General features: G+C 30.9%; 2 protein-coding genes across 2 annotated transcripts; one reads left to right on the top strand and one right to left on the bottom strand.

Moving 5' to 3' along the window:
• Positions 1-975: 975 nt before the first annotated feature.
• On the bottom strand, positions 976-5,833 carry LOC134715932 (uncharacterized). Its single transcript, XM_063578498.1, has 6 exons — positions 5,634-5,833; positions 3,875-3,988; positions 3,061-3,136; positions 2,068-2,232; positions 1,796-1,878; positions 976-1,057 (listed from the first exon to the last, which is right to left on the bottom strand). Exons 1-6 carry the CDS (start codon positions 5,763-5,765, stop codon positions 1,046-1,048), a joined length of 582 nt encoding a protein of 193 aa, XP_063434568.1. The 5' UTR covers positions 5,766-5,833; the 3' UTR covers positions 976-1,045.
• A 3,031-nt stretch (positions 5,834-8,864) lies between these two features.
• On the top strand, positions 8,865-13,319 carry LOC134714164 (uncharacterized). Its single transcript, XM_063575404.1, has 6 exons — positions 8,865-9,106; positions 10,537-10,647; positions 10,931-11,021; positions 11,613-11,777; positions 12,679-12,761; positions 13,212-13,319. The coding sequence occupies exons 1-6, from the start codon at positions 8,975-8,977 to the stop codon at positions 13,248-13,250; spliced, it is 621 nt and encodes a 206-aa protein (XP_063431474.1). The 5' UTR covers positions 8,865-8,974; the 3' UTR covers positions 13,251-13,319.
• The last annotated feature ends 7,516 nt before the right edge of the window (positions 13,320-20,835 follow it).

Raw genomic sequence — 20,835 nt, 5'->3', positions numbered from 1 at the left:
TAAAGGTTTGTTCTTCTGAAACCCTAAACAACTACTCCTGATTTATTTTATAAGAATGGTAAGTGTAAATTAGCAAAGCGATAATTTCAGCTTCCCAATTGTGAATTATCAATTTCGTTTTAGCAACTTTCCAGCATTCCCTCTATTTGGAGAATATTACTCCCAGTTGATATGATATTCAAGTGCTTGTATTTCCTATCATGATTTCTTTGAGCAAGCAAATAAACCAAAAGTTCCTATTGGTGAAGTTAAAATCATCCCTTTGCAAATTTAACGGCGTCAGTACGAGTTGGTTGACCGTTATTGAATATCTATTTCATAAATGACGAAGGATATGTTCCGACTATCGTTACAACACTTCCATTCCCTTTGTCCCAGAATGTGACTTACCGAATAAGCATATCACCAGATATGTGCTATCGTATCCCTCGAAGGATGATTTTTAATCAGTTTTGCTTTTTGCTTTTTGCTTTTTTGCTTTTAATTTTGAAAACTTATATACGATAGAAAAATCACTGCTTTGCAGCAAAAACGAAAACAAAACTGCAATTCTGTTTTGACTGACCGTACACATAACCAAATCATAGATAATATGATTAAAAGGATGTAAAAAAAAATTCTTTAATTTAAAAAAAAAGTTTAAAAGTCCTAATATAAAGTACGAAAACGAAGAGCATTTAGGACCCAAATTTCCAAAAGTTTTTGTCGATATACAGGTAATGTTATGTATTCGTTTTGTAGAAAATCCTAAGTATGTAAATATAATGGAAATAGAAAATTATTACCATTTCAATGATAGGGACATAATAATTCGTGTCAACACATATGTGCAATATAACTGAACTCCTCAAAGAAGTAGTTGACAAAAAGATAAAGATTTGTGTTTGTCTAAGTCTCCAATTTATTCATAAGGGTATCTAATCGCTGTGAATATATCTATATATGATGGTAAAAATGCAAAATCATAACTGTACACATATTTGTTAATTTTATTCGAAAAAGGTATACCCGTATTAATCACTCAGCAATCACTACACTTAACACATCACAGCATACTCTACAATGAAATAAAAGGCAAAATTATTATCATCATCATTGTTACAATGAGTTTGTTGTATTTAAAAAAAAAACAAGTATGGATCGCATATTAAAAAAAAGAAAAGTTGTATTTAATGAAAAAGATCAATCTAGAACATATTCTATAATTACATGTTACCTCAGTAACTGCCAGCAATTCTACATAGTCATGATAGTGTTTACCCTTTTTTGAGGATTTAGTTTCTGGTATCGATTATACCGTTATTTTAAAATAAAGTGATTTTATGGAACCAAGATTTGTCTCTTCTCAGTGGCGGATCCAGAAATTTTCATATGTGGTGGCCCACTGACTGCTTAAGAGGGGACCGCTCCGGTCATGCTTAAGTTATTCCCAATATAATCAACCATTTTTTCACAGAAAAGGGTGGCCATCCTATACACCCCTCTGAATATGCCTCTTACCTCCTTAATCGATTTGCGAGATTTGAGCACAGGTAAACTACTTTTGCCTAATATATTCACTGCACCAGATGCATATTTCGACAATAAGGGTATCTTTTTGTCCTGCTCTAGGTCAACATATCGGAAAAGTCAAATCTTTATATAAATATAAAGGGCTATAATTCAAAAAGGAAAAATAATAATGAAGCCAATGCCGGGGAAGGAATCCGTGCTTTGCATTATAGAAATATATTCTTTAATTTAGAATAATTTAACGAAAAATATTAATAACAAAAGTCCGACTAAATATACTTACACAACTGGCTGGTAAACTAAATACTGATGGATCAGACGCAACTGCTTCAATTCCCATATACTGTATACCCATTTTAACAGATTCTATAAAAAAAAAATTAGGATTATGCAGCATTTTGAGGTAAATAAATATTTCAATTTCTTTATGTCAATGCCATTATTCGTATACATACATGTGTTTTTATATTTAAATAGTTTGGACTATGTAGTATGATGTGTAGTTGTTTCATTATATAAAATAAATATATGTGACTCTTAACAGGATGTTAATACCTCCTTTTTGGTTCATTCCTGCACCCTCGTAAAGTATTGGAACACAGCCATCATCTGCGACAGTCAGGTAAACCAACATTTGTTCATATTGAAATCTATACATTGTTGTTTTAACCTTAGCTGCTCCAGCACCCATGTACGAATGATTTATTACAGTTGCATTATCTGGAATGAAGATGATTAACTGCTTCAAGCGTTTTTAAAATTCTCAACTCCAATGTTTAGTTCAAAATATGATATTTTATGCGCATAAAAGAAATATTATACTACAATCACATATAACTCATTCCCTTTAAATGAAAATTATACATTGTTTGCCTCTGAAGCGCTTTTCTAAATTTATTCTCATCAGTTAAGAACAGCCAACACATTTGAAAACCAGGAATATGTAAACGCGCTGCAACTTAAAGATGACCTTAACATAATATCAAATTTTTTCCAAATGTGAACTTTGCTCAAAGGGAGCCGACAGCTTGTTTTTTTTTTTTTTTTTTTTTTTTGTGTGATGCAAATAACTCACTAAAAGAAAGATACCATAAGAATGTAGTCTTATTTACACTTTTAATTTCAGTATATTTTATATGTATGATCTAAAGCTTATTATGTTGATTTGAGCGTCACTGATGAGTTTTATGTAAACGAAACGCGCGTCTGGCTACTAAATTATAATCCTGGTACCTTTGACTATAACTAATTATATTTTAATCAAATGCTTCTGAAGAGTCTCATGCAGAGCTATTAACGACCTAATTTTAATAATAACCCGAACTTGCTGGAGCGTTATTGACCAAGAGAGAACATTAAATCAAACTTCTGCACTGTCAAAACTTCATGTTAAGTGTGTTCACATAATTCCTATTCGTTCTTTGTATTTTTTTTTAATATTTTATACTGAGTGCATATAGGTATATGGAGATATCACTATATTGATTTTGTTTTGTTTATGCTTGGATAGTATAAGAGCATCTATGATTATCATCCTTCGGAACTTACTTGGTATACACCCTGGTTCCATGGTTGTAATATTCATCTTCGTACACTTGTTATCCCGGACTAAGTATTCTATATCCTGCACAATTAAAAAGATAGATCAGTTTCCCAAAGGACAACACAATTGTAACGCTTCATCAAAGGAGAAAAGCTATTAATGATCAGAATTTCGCCATTAAAAGTATATTCTGTCTATAATGTTAAAAAATTAAAGAACATAATAATATAACTTCACATGACAGTGATATGTCTTATATTATGTATTATGTATTATGTATTGTAATGTCTTTCTAAAAAATGTTTTGATAGGTAGGGTTTTTGTATGTAAGCTTGTAATACGCTTTAAATAAATTAAAACTGTATTTTTGTCTTGAGATTGTGACATAGTAATGACTGCGGTATCCATAGTTTTACAAATTATGTCTCTTCTGATCACTCATCGTTGTAAATATAATTGGAATTCGACGCGACTGTCATACAAGTAAGAGGTTTAGCGCTATAAAACCAATTTAACCCAGTATTTTCTGCATTTGAAAATGCATGTACCAAGTCAGCAATAAGACAGTTGTTGTCAATTCGTTTGATGTGATTTATTGTATGATTTTGCTATTTGATTCGGGACCTTCCGTTTTGAATTTTCTTCGCACATCAGTATTTTTGTAATTTTTTTTCTTTTTTTTATATACACTAAGGATGGTATGTTACAAGGAAATCGCACTTTTTAATTTGAAGTTAAAAGAGCTACATACATGTACTAATATTTAATTTGTTATCATGTGTTGACATTTTATGAATAAAAATTCATTTCAGTACTTACCGTATTAAAGTCTAGTAAAGCTGTCTGGTGAAATTCAGGTCCCCCGTCAACGTTTATTGTTTGGTTTGCAAACAACTTCCTAACTGTTTGATCGTAAATCAGACCTTCTGAAATCTTTCAAAATAAGACTCATACTTAGTGACAGAATATACATTTGGACTTTTTTGCAAACTGTAATATACACATAAAATGAACAGTGGTATGATATGAAATTGGGATGTAGCATCGTTTTTCCTGTAATTAAGTTTTCTAAAAGGAGCGTTATCTACGCGATATATTTTTTTTAATTTTGTAAAATTATTGATGAAATATTAATTCGATTTTTGAAGCCAGTATGGTTGCATTTTGTAAAAATAAGCGAAAAAAACTTGGCTGATGATTATTCACTTGCAAGTAAATAATTCGACCTCACTTAATCCATGTTCATGTGAACCTCAATTCAACCCCTTAGACGGAGATGGGTTACGAATGAATTAATAGTTATCAAAGGTACCAGGATTATAATTTAGTACGCGTGTTCAGTTATTAAGGGCATACGATACAGTTTTGATCCTGTATTTACAAGTTCCTGAAAATTTGCATATAGGCTAGTTTTTACCTGATTAAATCAAATATGTAATAAAAGATATACCTTCATGTGCTACTTTTTGAGTAAAATGAGGTCGAAATTTTGTATATTTGCTCAAAATTCAGATTTGTGGCCGTAATTTCTTTTTCAAAAGAAAGACATAACTTTTTTGTTATAAAAGATAAACACAAATTGTTTTTTGTTAAGTAATCGGTAATTTCTGTATTTTATAAATATCTTAAAAAAATATGCAATTTTTTATTCAGAAATAACTCATATTTATCAAATGTTCATGAATTGAGGAAAAACGTCATTTTTTACTGCATGTTTATCAAAATTAAAAAAAATCCTCTATTTACAGTTTTATAAAATTTGGGTCACATAATCTCCCTGCAAAATGAAACAAAATGACGTTTTGAAAAATAGGGGTCCATGAACTCGTTTTCAAATTAAATCAGTTTGAACGATGAAAATCAGTCGAAAAATGCATCTTTGCCCGATATGTCACAGTTTGACGTCGCGAAAATAACAAGTTACGTTAGCAACGTCATTACTTTCCCTGTAACTGTATCGTATGCCCTTAAAAGGAAAAGAACGTCAATATTAAAAGTGAAAACAAGAGTAAGCCATATGAATGACTGATTCAATCCACACAAACTAGTTCTTAAACTGGCAAAAACTTTGATTAACCTTTATTAATAATATGAAATCAAACGGACATAGCAAATTACACGAGTTCGCTATATATTAATATCAATATTTATGTTTATATCGGGTGAGAGATCCGCAGTCTGCAGACGACACCTCGGTGGTTAATTTGATAGCGTCTACACTAAAATGCACACGAAATGTTGATACATTTTATCGAGCATTTACGTTGTTTATTTTAGACTTTCTAAAAATGGACACGTATACGTTTTAATATGATATGAATCAATTATAAGAATTTGAGTCAAATTATTATTCATGATTTGAGCTAGTGCACCTTTAATTAGACCATTTTCGCAGTAAATATGATAGACCAGTTGTCTAAATTCAAACATTTCAAAAGTGACCAAATCATGATGTAAAACCCATTCCTGTCCAGTTTATGAAGTAAAAGAATAGTAAAAATTATACGCTATTGTAACTAGGCATATAAGTACTTTGTTCAGTATTTAAATATTTATTAGTGCAGAAAGCATCATTTACCTCAGACCGGTGATCCATGCCATCAGCACCCCGCATGGAATAATCTACAAACACCATACCTCTCCATTGTTTTGGAGGACAGCAACCCAATACAAATGCTGGTAATAAAACAAGCGCAACAAATCGAGTCATTTTCTGATTTTTGATTTCCAACTGAGAACAGTGATATATATACACAGGTACTTATGCGGAACTGACACCTGATAATTATATAGAATTTCCCATTGTTAAATAACTTTACAGCTGGTAAATGTATGATAAGGCATACAACCTTATAATAATAACAGTGAATGACATCTTAACTGTCAATTACACTTAAAGTACAATTAAAGTAAGAAAACCGAGTTGTCCTTACAAATAATTTCTTTACTTTGCAATAATAAAAAAAAGAGCCAAGAGAAATCAGGTGGACATACAATAAAACAAAACTAATGCAAAATTTATGAATGTTATTATTTTGTTAATTCACAGCTGTGTTCTTTTTCACGATATCACTTTGTACCCGAAATAAAATATTGTGATATAAAGAAATATATGTATATGTATTACATGGGCATAATTCATGAAATACGTTCACACACATCTTTTTTACGCAAGTTATCATTTTTATGTTCAGAAAAAATTCCATGTATTACAAAATGACATAGACCTGAATATTCTATGGTCACCATGTGAACAGCAATTTTGTCAAAACTTATAACTGAAAGTATGTTTTAACAACAGCATTTGAAAGAATTTAAAATAATAAATCAACAGCCTGATTTATATTTAAACAGTAAAAGAAAATCAATTATGACAAAAATATATTATATCCTAGCGAACTTGCCAATGTAGTTAAGAATACTACCGAAAAAATGGTATGCTTCATATTTTGACCTTTGTCTTGATATCAACCAGATCGGCAACTAGAATCTATGTTATGATGATTTCAACTTACCAATTTTCAACTTCCCATTTTTTATCGGTAGCATGATATGATTCTCCACTTCATCGTATGACATACGTTACGTACGTGTGAGTTCAAATTTTACGTGTCGCTTTAAAGGGAATGTTCTCTTCGCAAAAAAAAGCTCTCAAGGCTACATGTATGAGGAATAACAACTGAAATTGGCGCTAATTCAGTTTAACGATCAGCTTCACGAACCGGTTGACTGATAAGAGGTGTCGATGTCATAGATCTTCAGTATAGTCGTACGATCTGTAACTTGAACGATTATAAAATTGAGAATGGAAATGGGGAATGTGTCAAAGAGACAACAACCCGACCAAAGAAAAAAACAACAGCAGAAGGTCACCAACAGGTCTTCAATGTAGCGAGAAATTCCCGCACCCGGAGATTATGTCTTTTTCCCGATTATTGCAAAATGACTGAGTGTGTATTCGCAAGGCTGGTGATATTTTATAGTTGGAGACGCTTACCCTGTTAAAGCAGACATTGTCAATCTCTCTCTCTCTCTGAAATTCATGTTGTGTTGATATGTATTCTCACAATTCTATCGGTTCTTACCAAAAATAATTGCAGTTCAGTTAATTTATTCAATGTTCCCAATACCACCTATGATCTAATAAATAGTTACAAGTTGTGTGTGCTTAACAAACCATTACAGTGCAGTCGATTATTTCACTACTAGGACTTCATTTTTTAAGGTAGATCATAAGTATATATTCTTTTAGACATAATTTTCTTATAATTTGCAAATATGAGGACTTTACTATGCTTTTTTCAAAAATTTAATAAAAAATATGGGTCACCGTGCTCTATTTCAAGCTATGAGGCGTTGAAAATTGCCAAAATTTGGTTAGTTTGTTTATGAAAAAACACATTATAATTAGTCTGCATAAAAAAATTCTATGAGATAGAATTTTGAAATAAATTGTGAAAAGATAGGGTTCATAATATGTCTTAAGAAAATAAAAAGAAAACATGGTGTCACCGAACTTTTTTTCTTGCTACAAGCAAAAATTTTAAAAATCTCTATTAGCCAAGTATAAATTTTGTACTAAAAGAGTTATCTCCCCTTAAAAAGCTCATTTAAAAAAATGATTTTGAAACCTCAAAAAATGATATTGGTAAAATATTTTGTTTGATACAATTAATTAAAAAAAAATCTTTATATACAAAAACAGTCTAACCATTAAATTGCAAATACGTCTCCAAATTTGCAGATTTAGGCAAATAACTAGACCGATTTTGTATTGTGATTGTACATTACAAGATGGCGGTATACCATGAATCTACCTTAATGTAAGAAAAAACAAAATCATATTTTATATTTTTGAAATATCTTGTAGCTAGTGTTCCTTTTATACATATCCTTAAAAAATAAAATTTGAAACTCATGTACATTCAAAATCTAAAGATATTTCAAATCTCACATTTTTAAAGTGTTCCACATAGTTCTCAGCATGGTACCATTTCTCAAAATATACCTTTTGACAACATATATTTTTTCAAGTTCGCAGGTCAGCTCTTGCAACTTGACCCTTCAATAAAGTAATATGGTATTTTTGAAAGCATTTCAATTCAAAATTTGAGGCACAAGGCTACATCCAGCCATTCGTAAATCCAAAATTTTCTTTAAATGGAATAAAATTCATTCATGTCATATACCAACTGGCATTTTGATTCCTGATTGTTTTTATTAGTTGTTAGTGGTTTGAACTAGCTGACAGTAACTGCGAGTACTGTCATTTCGGAGCTTGCTTTATTTTTTTTATTTTTTGTATAGCTATGGATATGGGCTTTGCTCATTGCTGAAGGCCGTTCGGTGTTAATTGAGGTGTCATTTTGTCTTTTGTGGAGTGTTGTTTCATTGGCAATCATACCACATCTTCTTTTTTATTTGTATTCGGAATCATGAAATTGTATACAAGACAGCACTTAAATTATGTTTACTTTTTTTAATTTTTTTAAAGATATTTTGATTGTTAAAATAAAATGGCAAATTGATAAAAAAAAAATCCAATTTCCTTAGAATTTATTACCTTACAAAAAGTTCTAAAAAAAATACATGATCGAAGATTTTCACCTTCACATACTTCCTACTTATGAAGAGTACAAAATTGCGAGGAAAATATTGTTCGGTCGGTCACAAATTCACGATGAAAGTTCATATGATTAATGGGTCTTTTTTTAGGTAAGTTCTGGTATTTCAACATACCACCAATAAATATGTTCTGGTTAATGAACTGATTCTGATCTGCTTTATCTTATCGGTTAACTTCCATTACGAAGGCTATGCTCTTACTTTATAAATGGAAAAATAAGTGATAAGAACCAGCCTTCAAATTCGTATATATATAACACTGACAAGTAGAAGAATTTAATTATATCGGACAAAATGTTTCGTTACACAGCTTTGATTGTGCTCCCAGCTTTGGTTTGGTCTTGCTGTCCACCAAGTAAATGGGAAGGATCCGAGTATATTGCTCTGGGTTCCACAGATGGCAAGGGACAGGGACATTACACTGAGGTAACTTTATATAACAGAAAAACCTTTAAAAAAATGTTTTTTTTTCCTTTTTTTTTAAGTTCTTAAAACAATTTCTATCCAATTAATTAATTATTTCACTTTTACCTACTCTTTCTTTGATCATGGACAAAAGAAGTATCGGTGTTACAGACAATCATTCATAAAAGGAATGATTGAGAGTTGTTTCTGGTAAACGTGGAGTTTGAAGTCTTTTAAACATGGTGTCAGGAGCATATAAACGTAGAGTTGGGAACTCAGTTGTAATTCATTGGTTGTCGTTAATAACTACATGTGTATTATATTTGGTTTCGTTTATTGTTTATTACATAAATCAGACGCTAGTTTTCTAGTTTGAATTGTTTTACATAGTATGGTATTTGGGTATTTTTCTTTAGTTTACTTATTTCTATTGGCTTTGCTTATTGTTGAAGGTCATATTGTTACCTTTAGTTGATTACATCTTCGTCATTTGGTTGCTGCTGGATAGTATTTCATTGTCAATCATGCCATATCTTCGTATTTTATGTATACAATCAATCTTTGAAACATTTTCAATACGAGATTATCTTATCGGGTCACACATTCTATGTATGCATGCTTACAGTTCATGGAAGCTCAAAATTATAAATTTGTACATTTAGTCTGATTAAGCACTTTAAGAATTCGAATTAAAATTTTACAGAAATAATTCCAAAATTTAAAAAGAAAATTCTAGACAATGTATATAATATAAAAAAGAAGATGTGGTATGATTGCCAATGAGACAACTATCCACAATAGACCAAAATGGCACACACATTAACAACTATAGGTCACAATACGACCTTCAACAATGAGCAAAGCCCATACCGCATAGTCAGCTTTAAAAGGCCCCGATAAGACAATTTAAAACAATTCAAACGAGAAAACTAACGGCCTTATTTATGTAAAAAAATGAACGAAAAACAAATATGTAACACATTAACAAACGACAACCACTGAATGTTTATGTTAATGCAGCACAATGAATTAGCGAAACAATATAAATAGATTGATTATTAATTGTCGTTAATTGTTTAATCAAAGATAAAATAGATTAAAAAAATATTTGTTTTAATGATTTTGAATAAAGAGTCAATAATTTGAAAACTTAAAGAAATAAGCAGATACTTGAAATTGTGCTTTTAAAATGATTATTGTTACTCGGAGGTAATTTTGATGAAGTTTATTGATTTTAGAATGGAAACTCATTTAATTCATGCAGTTTGAAATCTTAAGTTTCAGTTTTCATGGTTGGCAATTATGCAAAATACTCTGTTTTTATACTTTCAAATTTACAAACATTTTTGTTATAATCATTATCCCGAATGGTTTTCAAAAGGGATAATTCTCCCCTTACATACAAATACAAATTCTTAAAATAGAATTATAACTGATTATTCTATTTACAGATTTCACAGAATGTAACTGTAGATACAGACATGAGGAGAGTATTTATAACACAACAACTTACAATGGACGGTCAGGGTATGGAACAGAAAATTTTACAAGATTATAGTTCTGTAAGTGAATACAATATCGTCATACTAATTTATACCTGATTTTACTTTAATAATGACTATTAACTTATAAACATATTGTTGTAACGAAATTAAAGATTTAAAGTTATTACAATTTTAAGTTTGTTATATAGTTTACTATGTAAGAGTCATATTTTTACCGGATTTATTATCCATTGGAACTCACATAAACTGAAAGCAAAATGAGTATTTGAATAAGCCTTTATTTTCACTTATATTAAAAAAAAATGCGTCAACTAAACTTTTGTCTTTTTTTCATGAACAGGGAGAACAATATGTAACAACAACAAAAGATGGTATGGAAATTAGTTGTATGAGAATGCCAATTAACTCAATTGAGCCCGGATGTATTCCAAGTAAGTCTAGTGTTTTGTTGACATTTATTTTTCCTTTGACATTCGATTTGTTCAATGTGTTGTCTGTCGAATGAGTGTTCTGGTTACTCCTTGGTGTTTTCTGCGTTTTATTGTATCAGTGTTTAACTCGTGTTAGCCCGCATACTTTTGTATCAACTATAATATGAACTCGCTTTTTCGCTTATTACCTAAAGATATCAGAAAAAAAATCTCTAACAAACCTTCGCAGAAACAGTCTGTGCACCTAATTTGAATAAATAATTCGAACTGCATTGCATAAAATGAAAATAAAAAATATTACGCAAGACTTACTTAAATCATTTATACATTTTGGGACGAGATAGCAATCCGTTGACACCAAAACGCAAAGGCCATCAATAGACCACCATTCAATTTTTTGACTGCTATTTAGAAAATTTAAACTAACATAAAATTTTGTTTTATGGCGTCCATTTTAAAAGATGTGGGTCAGGGGGTTAGCCTGACAAATATGATTATGTAATGGAATATGCTTACATTTAACATCTTCCGAAATAAAATGTTCTCAAATGATTTGATAATCACTATTTTATATTTTACCTTGTTTTATAGAGAATCATACAAAAATAATTCAGTCTTATTTCGGAGCTGGAAGCTCAAAGGTTATGGCTACAATGTACAAATTCTATATGGGCCAGAATGTTATCTATGCCACTATGTCCGATGATGGATGCGTACCTTTGACCTATGAAGCATCAGGAGCAACTGAAGATGGAGGTACTTTAATTATTCCGATCCGATTTACAATTTAATGCATGGGAAAAACGTTGATACTAAATTTGTTTTATGTTATACTTAATTTGTGTTATTTCGATTTTTTATGGCAATGCGTAGCTCATCTTAAGCAAACATTAAGACAAACCTTTGGAAATTGAAAACCTCAGGAGAAACTGAAGGTGCATGTAATAGTAAGAGCTACTTTGAGTTTTTTTTCTATCAAAGTGAAAATGTAATTCATATAAATAATTAACTGAAAAAAGACCTGTAGGATTCGCAAATTGAATTATATATAGCAGCATTATATGATATTTTGATATCGTCCAGTTGGGGGAAACGTGATATTTAATTTGTTTATGTTATATTTAATTTGTGTACACACGTCTTGAGCGGATTTCCAAACAAATGTAGTTCTTTTTTTCATGACAATGCCTAGTTCATATTAACCGGACTACAAGGCAAAGACAAAATATCAGAAATCTGACAGTTTCAATTCACAATATATAGCATTATTTAAACTAATAAACTGACATCCGTGTAATCTTCAAAGTATAAACAAAGGTTGGCACTGTTTTTTAAAATATCACTAACATCATCAAAGAAAGACATCATTTCCTAAGGTATGTTTTATAAATGCAAACACTTAAAATCAATTCATAGCAATCAAACTTAACTTATAAGAATTCAAATTTTGAATTGATTTTATTGATCTCGAATGTGTATATAACTGTAACTTTTTTTTATAATTTGACCACATTTCGAAGAATATGAAGAAAACATACCTTTCCAAATACTTATTTTTACTCCTGGTGTCTGTTTGATTAACATTGCCCAAAGATTTAGTAATATATGGTATAATGCTCATATGTTGTTACTTTACACTTATATTAATTTCTTGAAGGTGGATATCAAATGACTGTCGAGTTTTTCGGAGTTACCCCAGGAATTGCATCCACATCTGTATTCCAAACACCACAAAATTGCGTGAGTAGTTTTTCACATTATAAATACCTTTATTAATTTATCCACAAAAGTACTAAAGATTTCCGAAATGGTACTTTTTTTTGTACACATCAATTGGAAGAAAATTTGAAATTATGACTGCATGAATAAAACAAAATGAATTAACTGTAATGTCATTAAAAACAAAACTTGGGGATATGCACTCCAGGAACATTTAGGATAATCTGACATGGAGTTAAAACGTCACCCAAATTATTATTTTGTTGTCAACATGAAGCTAATTACGTTCAGTACAACTATTTGTTTGTATTAGGGTTGTGTCAAACGGTAAAAAGGTTCAACGACTTAGCAGTTTAACTGTATTTAACTGTATTTATTGTTGTTTCATAAATGTATAACCACATAAACGGAAATAATGCATACTAAAATATGTTCTTGAACTTGATCTAATGTTCATTCATATTTTTTTAGCCAATGCCACGACCAGTCGTATCAGGACTTGGAAAATAAGAACATTTCATTATGATACTCAAGATTTCAACCTCAGGATTGGATATATTAAATGGTGTACTTTTTTCATAGTTGTCTTGTTTTCATATATATTATGGGAAGGAGGTTATGGGGCAAAGGAGCACGAGAAAAACGCCTAATAGTGGGAGTGTATCATTGTACTAAGCAAAATTATTGTTGGTTCTCTTCGTTTTGGTACATAAAGGCCACGGTATAGTTTATAACTCACTGCCTCATAATGATTGATAGATTGATTACTAGTGGGATGTCATCATCTGAAACTTCCGGTTTCATGGTATTTGTTAAACGAATTCACGATAAGCCATTGTATCTCAAACACAAATATGTATCAGAGCTTCAGTTTTCGTTTTTGGTTTTGGGTGTTGTTCAGTCTTTAGATGTCTCTGTAGGCGTTTCTGTTTGTCTTTTTGCCATGGTGTTATATGTCTATATTCTTTTTTGTTTTAACCACAATGGTAAATGTTTGATTTTCAATGTTGTCCTTGACGAAACAATTATTTTAAGAACAATTCGAACAACACATGTAATTGAAGAAAGACTTACATTAGAAAATATGGTTGATATGTAATGTCAATGTATATATCGGTTTCTGTTGATATGAACTTTATTTGATACTAATTTTGTTGTATTCTGTCATTATTGTAACAGTCATTGCAAAACATTGCGCTACTAAATGATATAAAAAAAAATCGACCGCTTATCAATCGCATCGTTAATTTGGCCTTTAAATATTTTTTGATTCGAGTGTCACTGATGAGTCTTTGTAGACAAAACGCGCGTCTGGCGAAGATATAAAATGTTAGTCCTGGTATCTATCATGAGTTTATTTATAAAAAAATTACAATTGTGACAACACAATTTTCGACATTACAAACAAGGCTCCTCGATGTTCGATTTGTTCGCCTAAAGAACTTTTTTGATATCTGAATCTGGAACAATTAGTTACATGTAGTATATAACTGATAAAAGATTCAGTGACAATTATTTTCAGTAAACACAAAGTTATCGTATAGTGTTTTGGTTTATCTTGAAATACGGCAAACAACGAAAACAGAATCATTCGTGTTATGTTACTAAAAAACAAACTATGACGGATATTTTGAACATTAATCATATTACGAAATCAAACTAAAACCCTCCATTGGCATATATACTCCAAAAGTTATCAAGATAATGTTTACTATGTTTCCTGCTGTGTGAATACAACTTCATGGTAAACTACCTTTATCCATCATATCCCTAGTTTTAACCTTATACAAGATGTACACACTGACAAAGAATATGCTCACTCTAAGTATGGTAGACGGTAAAAATACATGAACACTTGTGGTTTCGAAATAATTCATAACCAATTCCTTTACCAATGCAAACAAACAAAATCTTTCTAACGCTGCTTCAAAGGTTATATTATTTTACTGTTTTAAACTCAACAATTATAGATCACAAAATAGACAAAATAATAACAAAACTTTGGATACACGTCAACAAAATATAGATTTTTCATTTAGCTTTATTTAAATCAAACATAACTTTGACATAGAATTTAGAATCTATAAAATTAGTACATTATAGGCTTAAGGCCTTTTGTTCAAATTTAACAAACCCACGTCAATGAAGATGATAATTAAATGATTTCAATATGTGCTTGTATCAAAATTGACATGAAAAAAAAACCTATCTCATGAAAGACAAACCATTCGATTTGTAAATGAACCCTTATCGTATGTTTTTATATGTTGTGATGTTATGCTATTGTTTCAGAAAAAGAAAGAAGGTTTGGGCCCATTAAAACGTTTAATCCCGCTGCAAATGTTTGCACCTGTCCTAAGTCAGGAATCTGATGTACAGTAGTTGTCGTTTGTTTATGTAATATATACGTGTTTCTCGTTTCTCGTTTTGTTTATATAGATAAGACCGTTGGTTTTCCCGTTTGAATGGTTTTACACTAGTAATTTTGGGGCCCTTTATAGCTTGTTGTTCGGTGTGAGCCAAGGCTCCGTGTTGAAGGCCGTACTTTAACCTATAATGGTTTAATTTTTAAATTGTTATTTTGATGGAGAGTTGTCTCATTGGCACTCACACCACATCTTCCTATATCTACCCAACACATTTTTTTGGTAATTTATGGTGCTCTAAACGGATAAGCAGATCATGTTTCACTAGATGTACCCACTTATTTGTCCATGGTTAGTTCATATTGGTAGTGTCTATTTAAAGGAAAAGAGGACAGGTTTGTGGTAGCGACAATAGGATCATACTCATAGACCAACTCGTGATGTCATCCGTAAAAAAAATCGAAGGGTTGATTTCAATTTAATCGTTTAGAACCTGTGGTTTGAAAGCTTCATCGGAAGCAGCAACCATTGTCTTCTATCAAAGAAATTATTATAGGAAAAAGATAAATCACAAAAATACTGAACTCCGAGGGAAATTTTAAAAGAAAGTCCCTTATCATCAAATGGCAAAATCAAAAGCTCAAACACATCAAACGAATGGATAACAACTGCCATATTCCTGTCTTGGTCCAGGCGTTTTCATATTTATAAAATGGTGGATTGAACCTGGTTTTAAAACTGGTTAAATCTCACACTTTTTTGACAGTTTCTACAAAATAAGTCCAATTGCGATACACACTCTACATATGAAAATCTTGATTGTTAACAATTGGGAACAAGAAATCATTGATTTTTTTCATTATGATTTGTTTTCAACTAACTCTTCTCGTCAATTTTTAGAAGTGAGATATAAGAAAATTTTGTGTCTGTCTTTGGTATTTTTCTTCCAATAAGATATATGCATTTTACTTTATCAAAGAACTGAATTATCCAATATGATGACATCATATATCTAACAGATTGTGGAGTATAAGGCTTTACCTAATTCTTTCTGAAAACCTCATCTATGAATCAACAAATTTTTCTCATAACGATCCAGATTGTTTATTGAAAAACACTTTCTCAAAATGAAACAAATATGTTGACAATCAACAACCATCTTCAGTGCCAGTCGTTGTAAGGATCAGACAATTTAGGTAAAAATCAAAACATGATCAGAAAAAACCCACCGAGCTTATCATTCTATTAAATACTAACCATTATCCTGAGTTAAGAATTATTAGTCTTTCGTTTGTGTGTGTCTGGTAATATCAAATAACTCAGTTAGAAAATTGGTTAGAATGACAGCAAATAACAGAGTTAACTACCCTTATTCGTTGATTTCTAGTGCATTTCAACCAAATCGTATCTTCTATTACCAGAACAGAAAACAGAAATGAATGTTATTTTTGTGCATAACTACATATTATGAACTGAAATCATTGTCAAATTGATTGGGTTATTTTTATTATGTTTTCACTACTGCCTGATTCTTAGGCAGACTGGCACTTAATTATGTCAATTTCAGAAAATTGTTTGATTTTTGACAAAGGATATTGTTTCCTTTCAACAATTAGATGTCTTTATCTAAGTATAACTCGAAAGGGCAATTCAGTAGTTTGAGAAGGTCAAAACCAAAGTTGTAAAAATTACATTCTTTAATCTGTAAACTTTCATTTTTTGCTCGAAAAATCATAAGAAAGAAAACCGAAAAGCCGAAATTGTTCATGAAAAACAATAAAGCTTATATCTATAAAGAACACTCAACATCGAAAACCTGTATACTATTATTTATTTGCTCGATAAATCAAAAAGAAAAATCCGAGCTGATCTCAAACCATTAAAGATAACAGTAAAAAAAAATCCAAACATAAAATGCATTTCTCTAATGAATATATTCAACGTCAAAAGGCTTATAACAAACATACAAAACAATAACCAGGTCGAATTGGCAGTTATGAAAATGTTTTTAGAATTAGTATAGATTTTAATATTTAAATTTAAGAAACAAGATAATCTTAACCTCGATTTCGGACAAAGATTGTGGAACAACCTTGAACTTTCTAATCTTATATTAAAGTCTAGAATAAGCGTGTTAAGTCTAACTTTAGAAATCATTATGACTTATAATCTTAAAGCAAATAAATTGGATACGGTTTGACCATTAAAGATAATTTATTTCAATTGAAAATGGACTGTTACTGGTACAATAATAATTTAGAATAAATCTCAATTCAAATTTCAAATATATTTTTTTTATTAAGTATAACGTTCAAAGTCACAAGATAGTATGAATATAAAAATGATAACGGAGCTTGCATCTGTGCAGGATACTGAATAAAAACAAAAATCAAAACTGTGTATGTTGGCCTGTTATAGTCATATTGAGGAAAACAGAATCAAAAGACTCATGAAAAGTCCAAGTAAGAAATCTAAAATATTGATGTGACGAAACGTGTTATTCGCTGCCCAATCTTCCAATCGTCTGGCGGGAGTCGATTTTTGTTCTCAAAATATTTAAATGTACGAGAATGTAACCGTCGTCATATGTTGTTTTTTTCTATGGTCGGGTTGTTGTCTCGTTGATACATTCCCCATTTCCATTCTCAATTTTATTTCATCCCACAACCAATTCGTGTCCATAACAACTTTCAAAGGGATGATTTCGACGTCACCGCTTTGTATTCTTGGATCTTTGTCATCCTTGCAAGTAGCAATCCTCATCTAAGCAATGTAAGCTCTTGAATGTCGTATCGACTGGGAGCTAAATACACCACATGCCTGCGATTCTGGGATGTTGCTACATTGAAATAGAAAGTTCACAATTTAAATGCTGAATTCATCTATTTTGTTGTAAATTTGTGTTTCTAACCGATCGTCATTGTAAATTTTTAGGTGCAAGTGAATTTACAAGTCAGACTTGTATTCTTTATTACAAGTTCGATGGACTAGGTATGGTTGCATTATTTAGTGAAATTACTTAATCTATAATGCAGAACGTGAAGTAACAGGATAATGCTAGATTGTGGTTTTTTATAAGATCCTATACAAAGAATGGTTTGTTTGATTCACAGTGATTTGTTTTCAAAATACGATTTCCCTCCTTATGGCTAGGTACTTGTATCTACGTTGGTCATTCTTTTTTATGCAATTCAATTTGTCTTCAAGTTTTGAATATGGAATACTTGTAAAGGGTAGACAGGTCAAATACTTTTGCAAAGGTAAATATTCTTAGATTATATGTATACTTACATATTTTTGGAATTTTTACGCCGCCACTAAAGTAAGTAGTTTCACAATAACTAAAGCCCGGCTTTTATTGGTGGTAAAATTGATGTTTATAATTTAAAAAAAAGTTCATTGGATCACGTGGAAGACCCCGCTATTTAATTTTGTTATAGTTACATTTATTTGTTTATTCAATTTAGGTATCCAATAAAAGTCGGAATCAGGTGTTTGGAAATATGTTATAACTATAATTAACTGTTTCACAAAATAATTCTGAAGGAATATGAAACACAGGGTTTCAATTTCGCTCTAGTTTTGTTACTTTATTGCAACATTTTATCATAAGTTTTTGAGAAACAAATAAACACGTATATATTCCATTTGTCGCAGTCCTACTTTCCTCGAGTCTCTAGTTTTTACGTCGCTTGGTATATATGTATGGACACTATACTTGGCCCCACCGCAGGCATTTATTCCAAAATTTGCAAAACCTACCTAATGAAAAAGTAATCATTTGTTTTCTTTTTGAATATAAATGAATTATTTGCCATTAAACGTTATAGAAACAATCAGTTTATCAATCGCTCCTTCGTTACAATAAGACAACAGTAATATACCGCTTTTTAAAAGTCATAAATCGATTAAGAGAGAACAAACCCGGGTTACAAACTAAAATCGAGTGAAACACATCAACTATCAAAGACAAGCAACGGAACAACAGAAGCACTGAAAGGCAACACAAATCACTGGTATGTTTACAAATGCAATGCTGATTAGACGAAACGAACCATTGAACCGTAAGGTTTGATTTGGAAATACAGATTTGATCAACTTATTTCATGATATTGACACTAAAACAATTAGAATGAAGAGGAGCTGACCGTTTTCATTACGGAATCTATAGATACAAAACTACATCTGGCTGTATACGGAAATTATGCTTAATCACGCAACGTTCATAGCACATTGAAACAAAAACCCGGAAGAGTCCATAATCGTTTTTTTAGAAGGCAAATTATCTACTATATTTTCGCATGGCAGTTGGCTCTCCGGACCACCAACTTTAAAAACCCTACTTATTGAACACTTTGTCAATCTAATCTAGTCTTATATATGCATGCAATATTTATCACTGGACGTCAACAAAACAACAATCAACAAACGATGTTGAAGGTCTTTCACCTAAATTGGGAAATAACTTTTGTTTTTGTAATTTTTTGTTTTCTTTTTATTCTGCCAACAATATTTTTGACTTGGCTCTATATTTAATAAGGCTAGGTCCATGTGATGATACGGGAAAGTCCACAAATTGATCCGATCAAGAAGTAAAAAAGGAGACGCATAAATACATGTCACATTGAGAGAGGAGTAGGTTCAGTAAGTCCCTTTTTTGTCCCAAAATATATCAGTTTTATTAACTTGTAAAAATGGAATCTTTTAGCTATTTATTGGAAAGTAGAATGCTTCTGCTACACAAATATGGGCTGGTTTTCTTTACAATACAATGCACATTGGTACTAACATCATTAAGTCATGCTGAATTACTGAAATCTTTACAATTTTAGCATTTTAGTTAAATTTTAGACAGTGTCCGTCTTAAATGAAAGTGGCCGCATTCGTGTTCATTCATGATATTGAAATGTAAGTTGTATTTGATGATCATACATAACATATATAAAGGTTGAGGATGAACACGGATGCGGCTACTTTCATTTTAAACAAAAACCTTCTGAAAAAAGACGATTTTTTGCATATTTGATAGATTTTGCATATTTGAGCCTGAATCGGAGCGTTTATAATGACTAACTCAGTTGAAATCATTCACATAAACTAATGGATCAATTGAAATAGACACTTAAGTGTTTAAAAAGTGTCCAAAATATTTCGTTAGATGAACCTGGAATTCTAGGCCAAAATCGGCTCTTACCGGACCTACTCCTATGGTGAATTGATGGAAACTTATTCAATTCGTATGTTAATTGGTGTAGATTAAAACTTGATAATTTTTCCCATGTGTAGAAAAACCATGTATTGAAATGTGGAAATATCAATATATCAAAGAACTCATGTCATGAATATTATAAAGTTATACATGTTACATTTCTATGTATAACGTAGTTAATCATCTTATTTACGTGTTCCAGTGTTATTATTTTTTATGTTTTTTTTTTTAAATTTTAACCTTTAAAATTCATTTTTTATTAATATCCTTTTTGCGTGGCTTGGTATTTATATATCCAGCCACTGTGTTTTTGTGCTTTGTTCATTTTTTTTTGTTTTCTTGTTTTTTATTTTTACTATGTGCTCTGTCCTAAGCCGTTTTGTTTTTCTTTGTTGTCATAGTTGTACGTTTGTTTAATCATGTTAACATGGTAAACATGGTAAATAGTGATTAAGATCATAACACAATGTTGACTTATTTTTCAATTTTTCACATGTTTACCGATTATGTCTAGAGGTTT

The sequence above is a fragment of the Mytilus trossulus genome, chromosome 4, assembly GCF_036588685.1.
Source record: "Mytilus trossulus isolate FHL-02 chromosome 4, PNRI_Mtr1.1.1.hap1, whole genome shotgun sequence".
In the NCBI taxonomy this organism is placed as follows: Eukaryota; Metazoa; Mollusca; class Bivalvia; order Mytilida; family Mytilidae; genus Mytilus; species Mytilus trossulus.
Note: the sequence above shows the minus strand (reverse complement) of the source record. Positions and strands in the feature narration are given on the sequence as shown.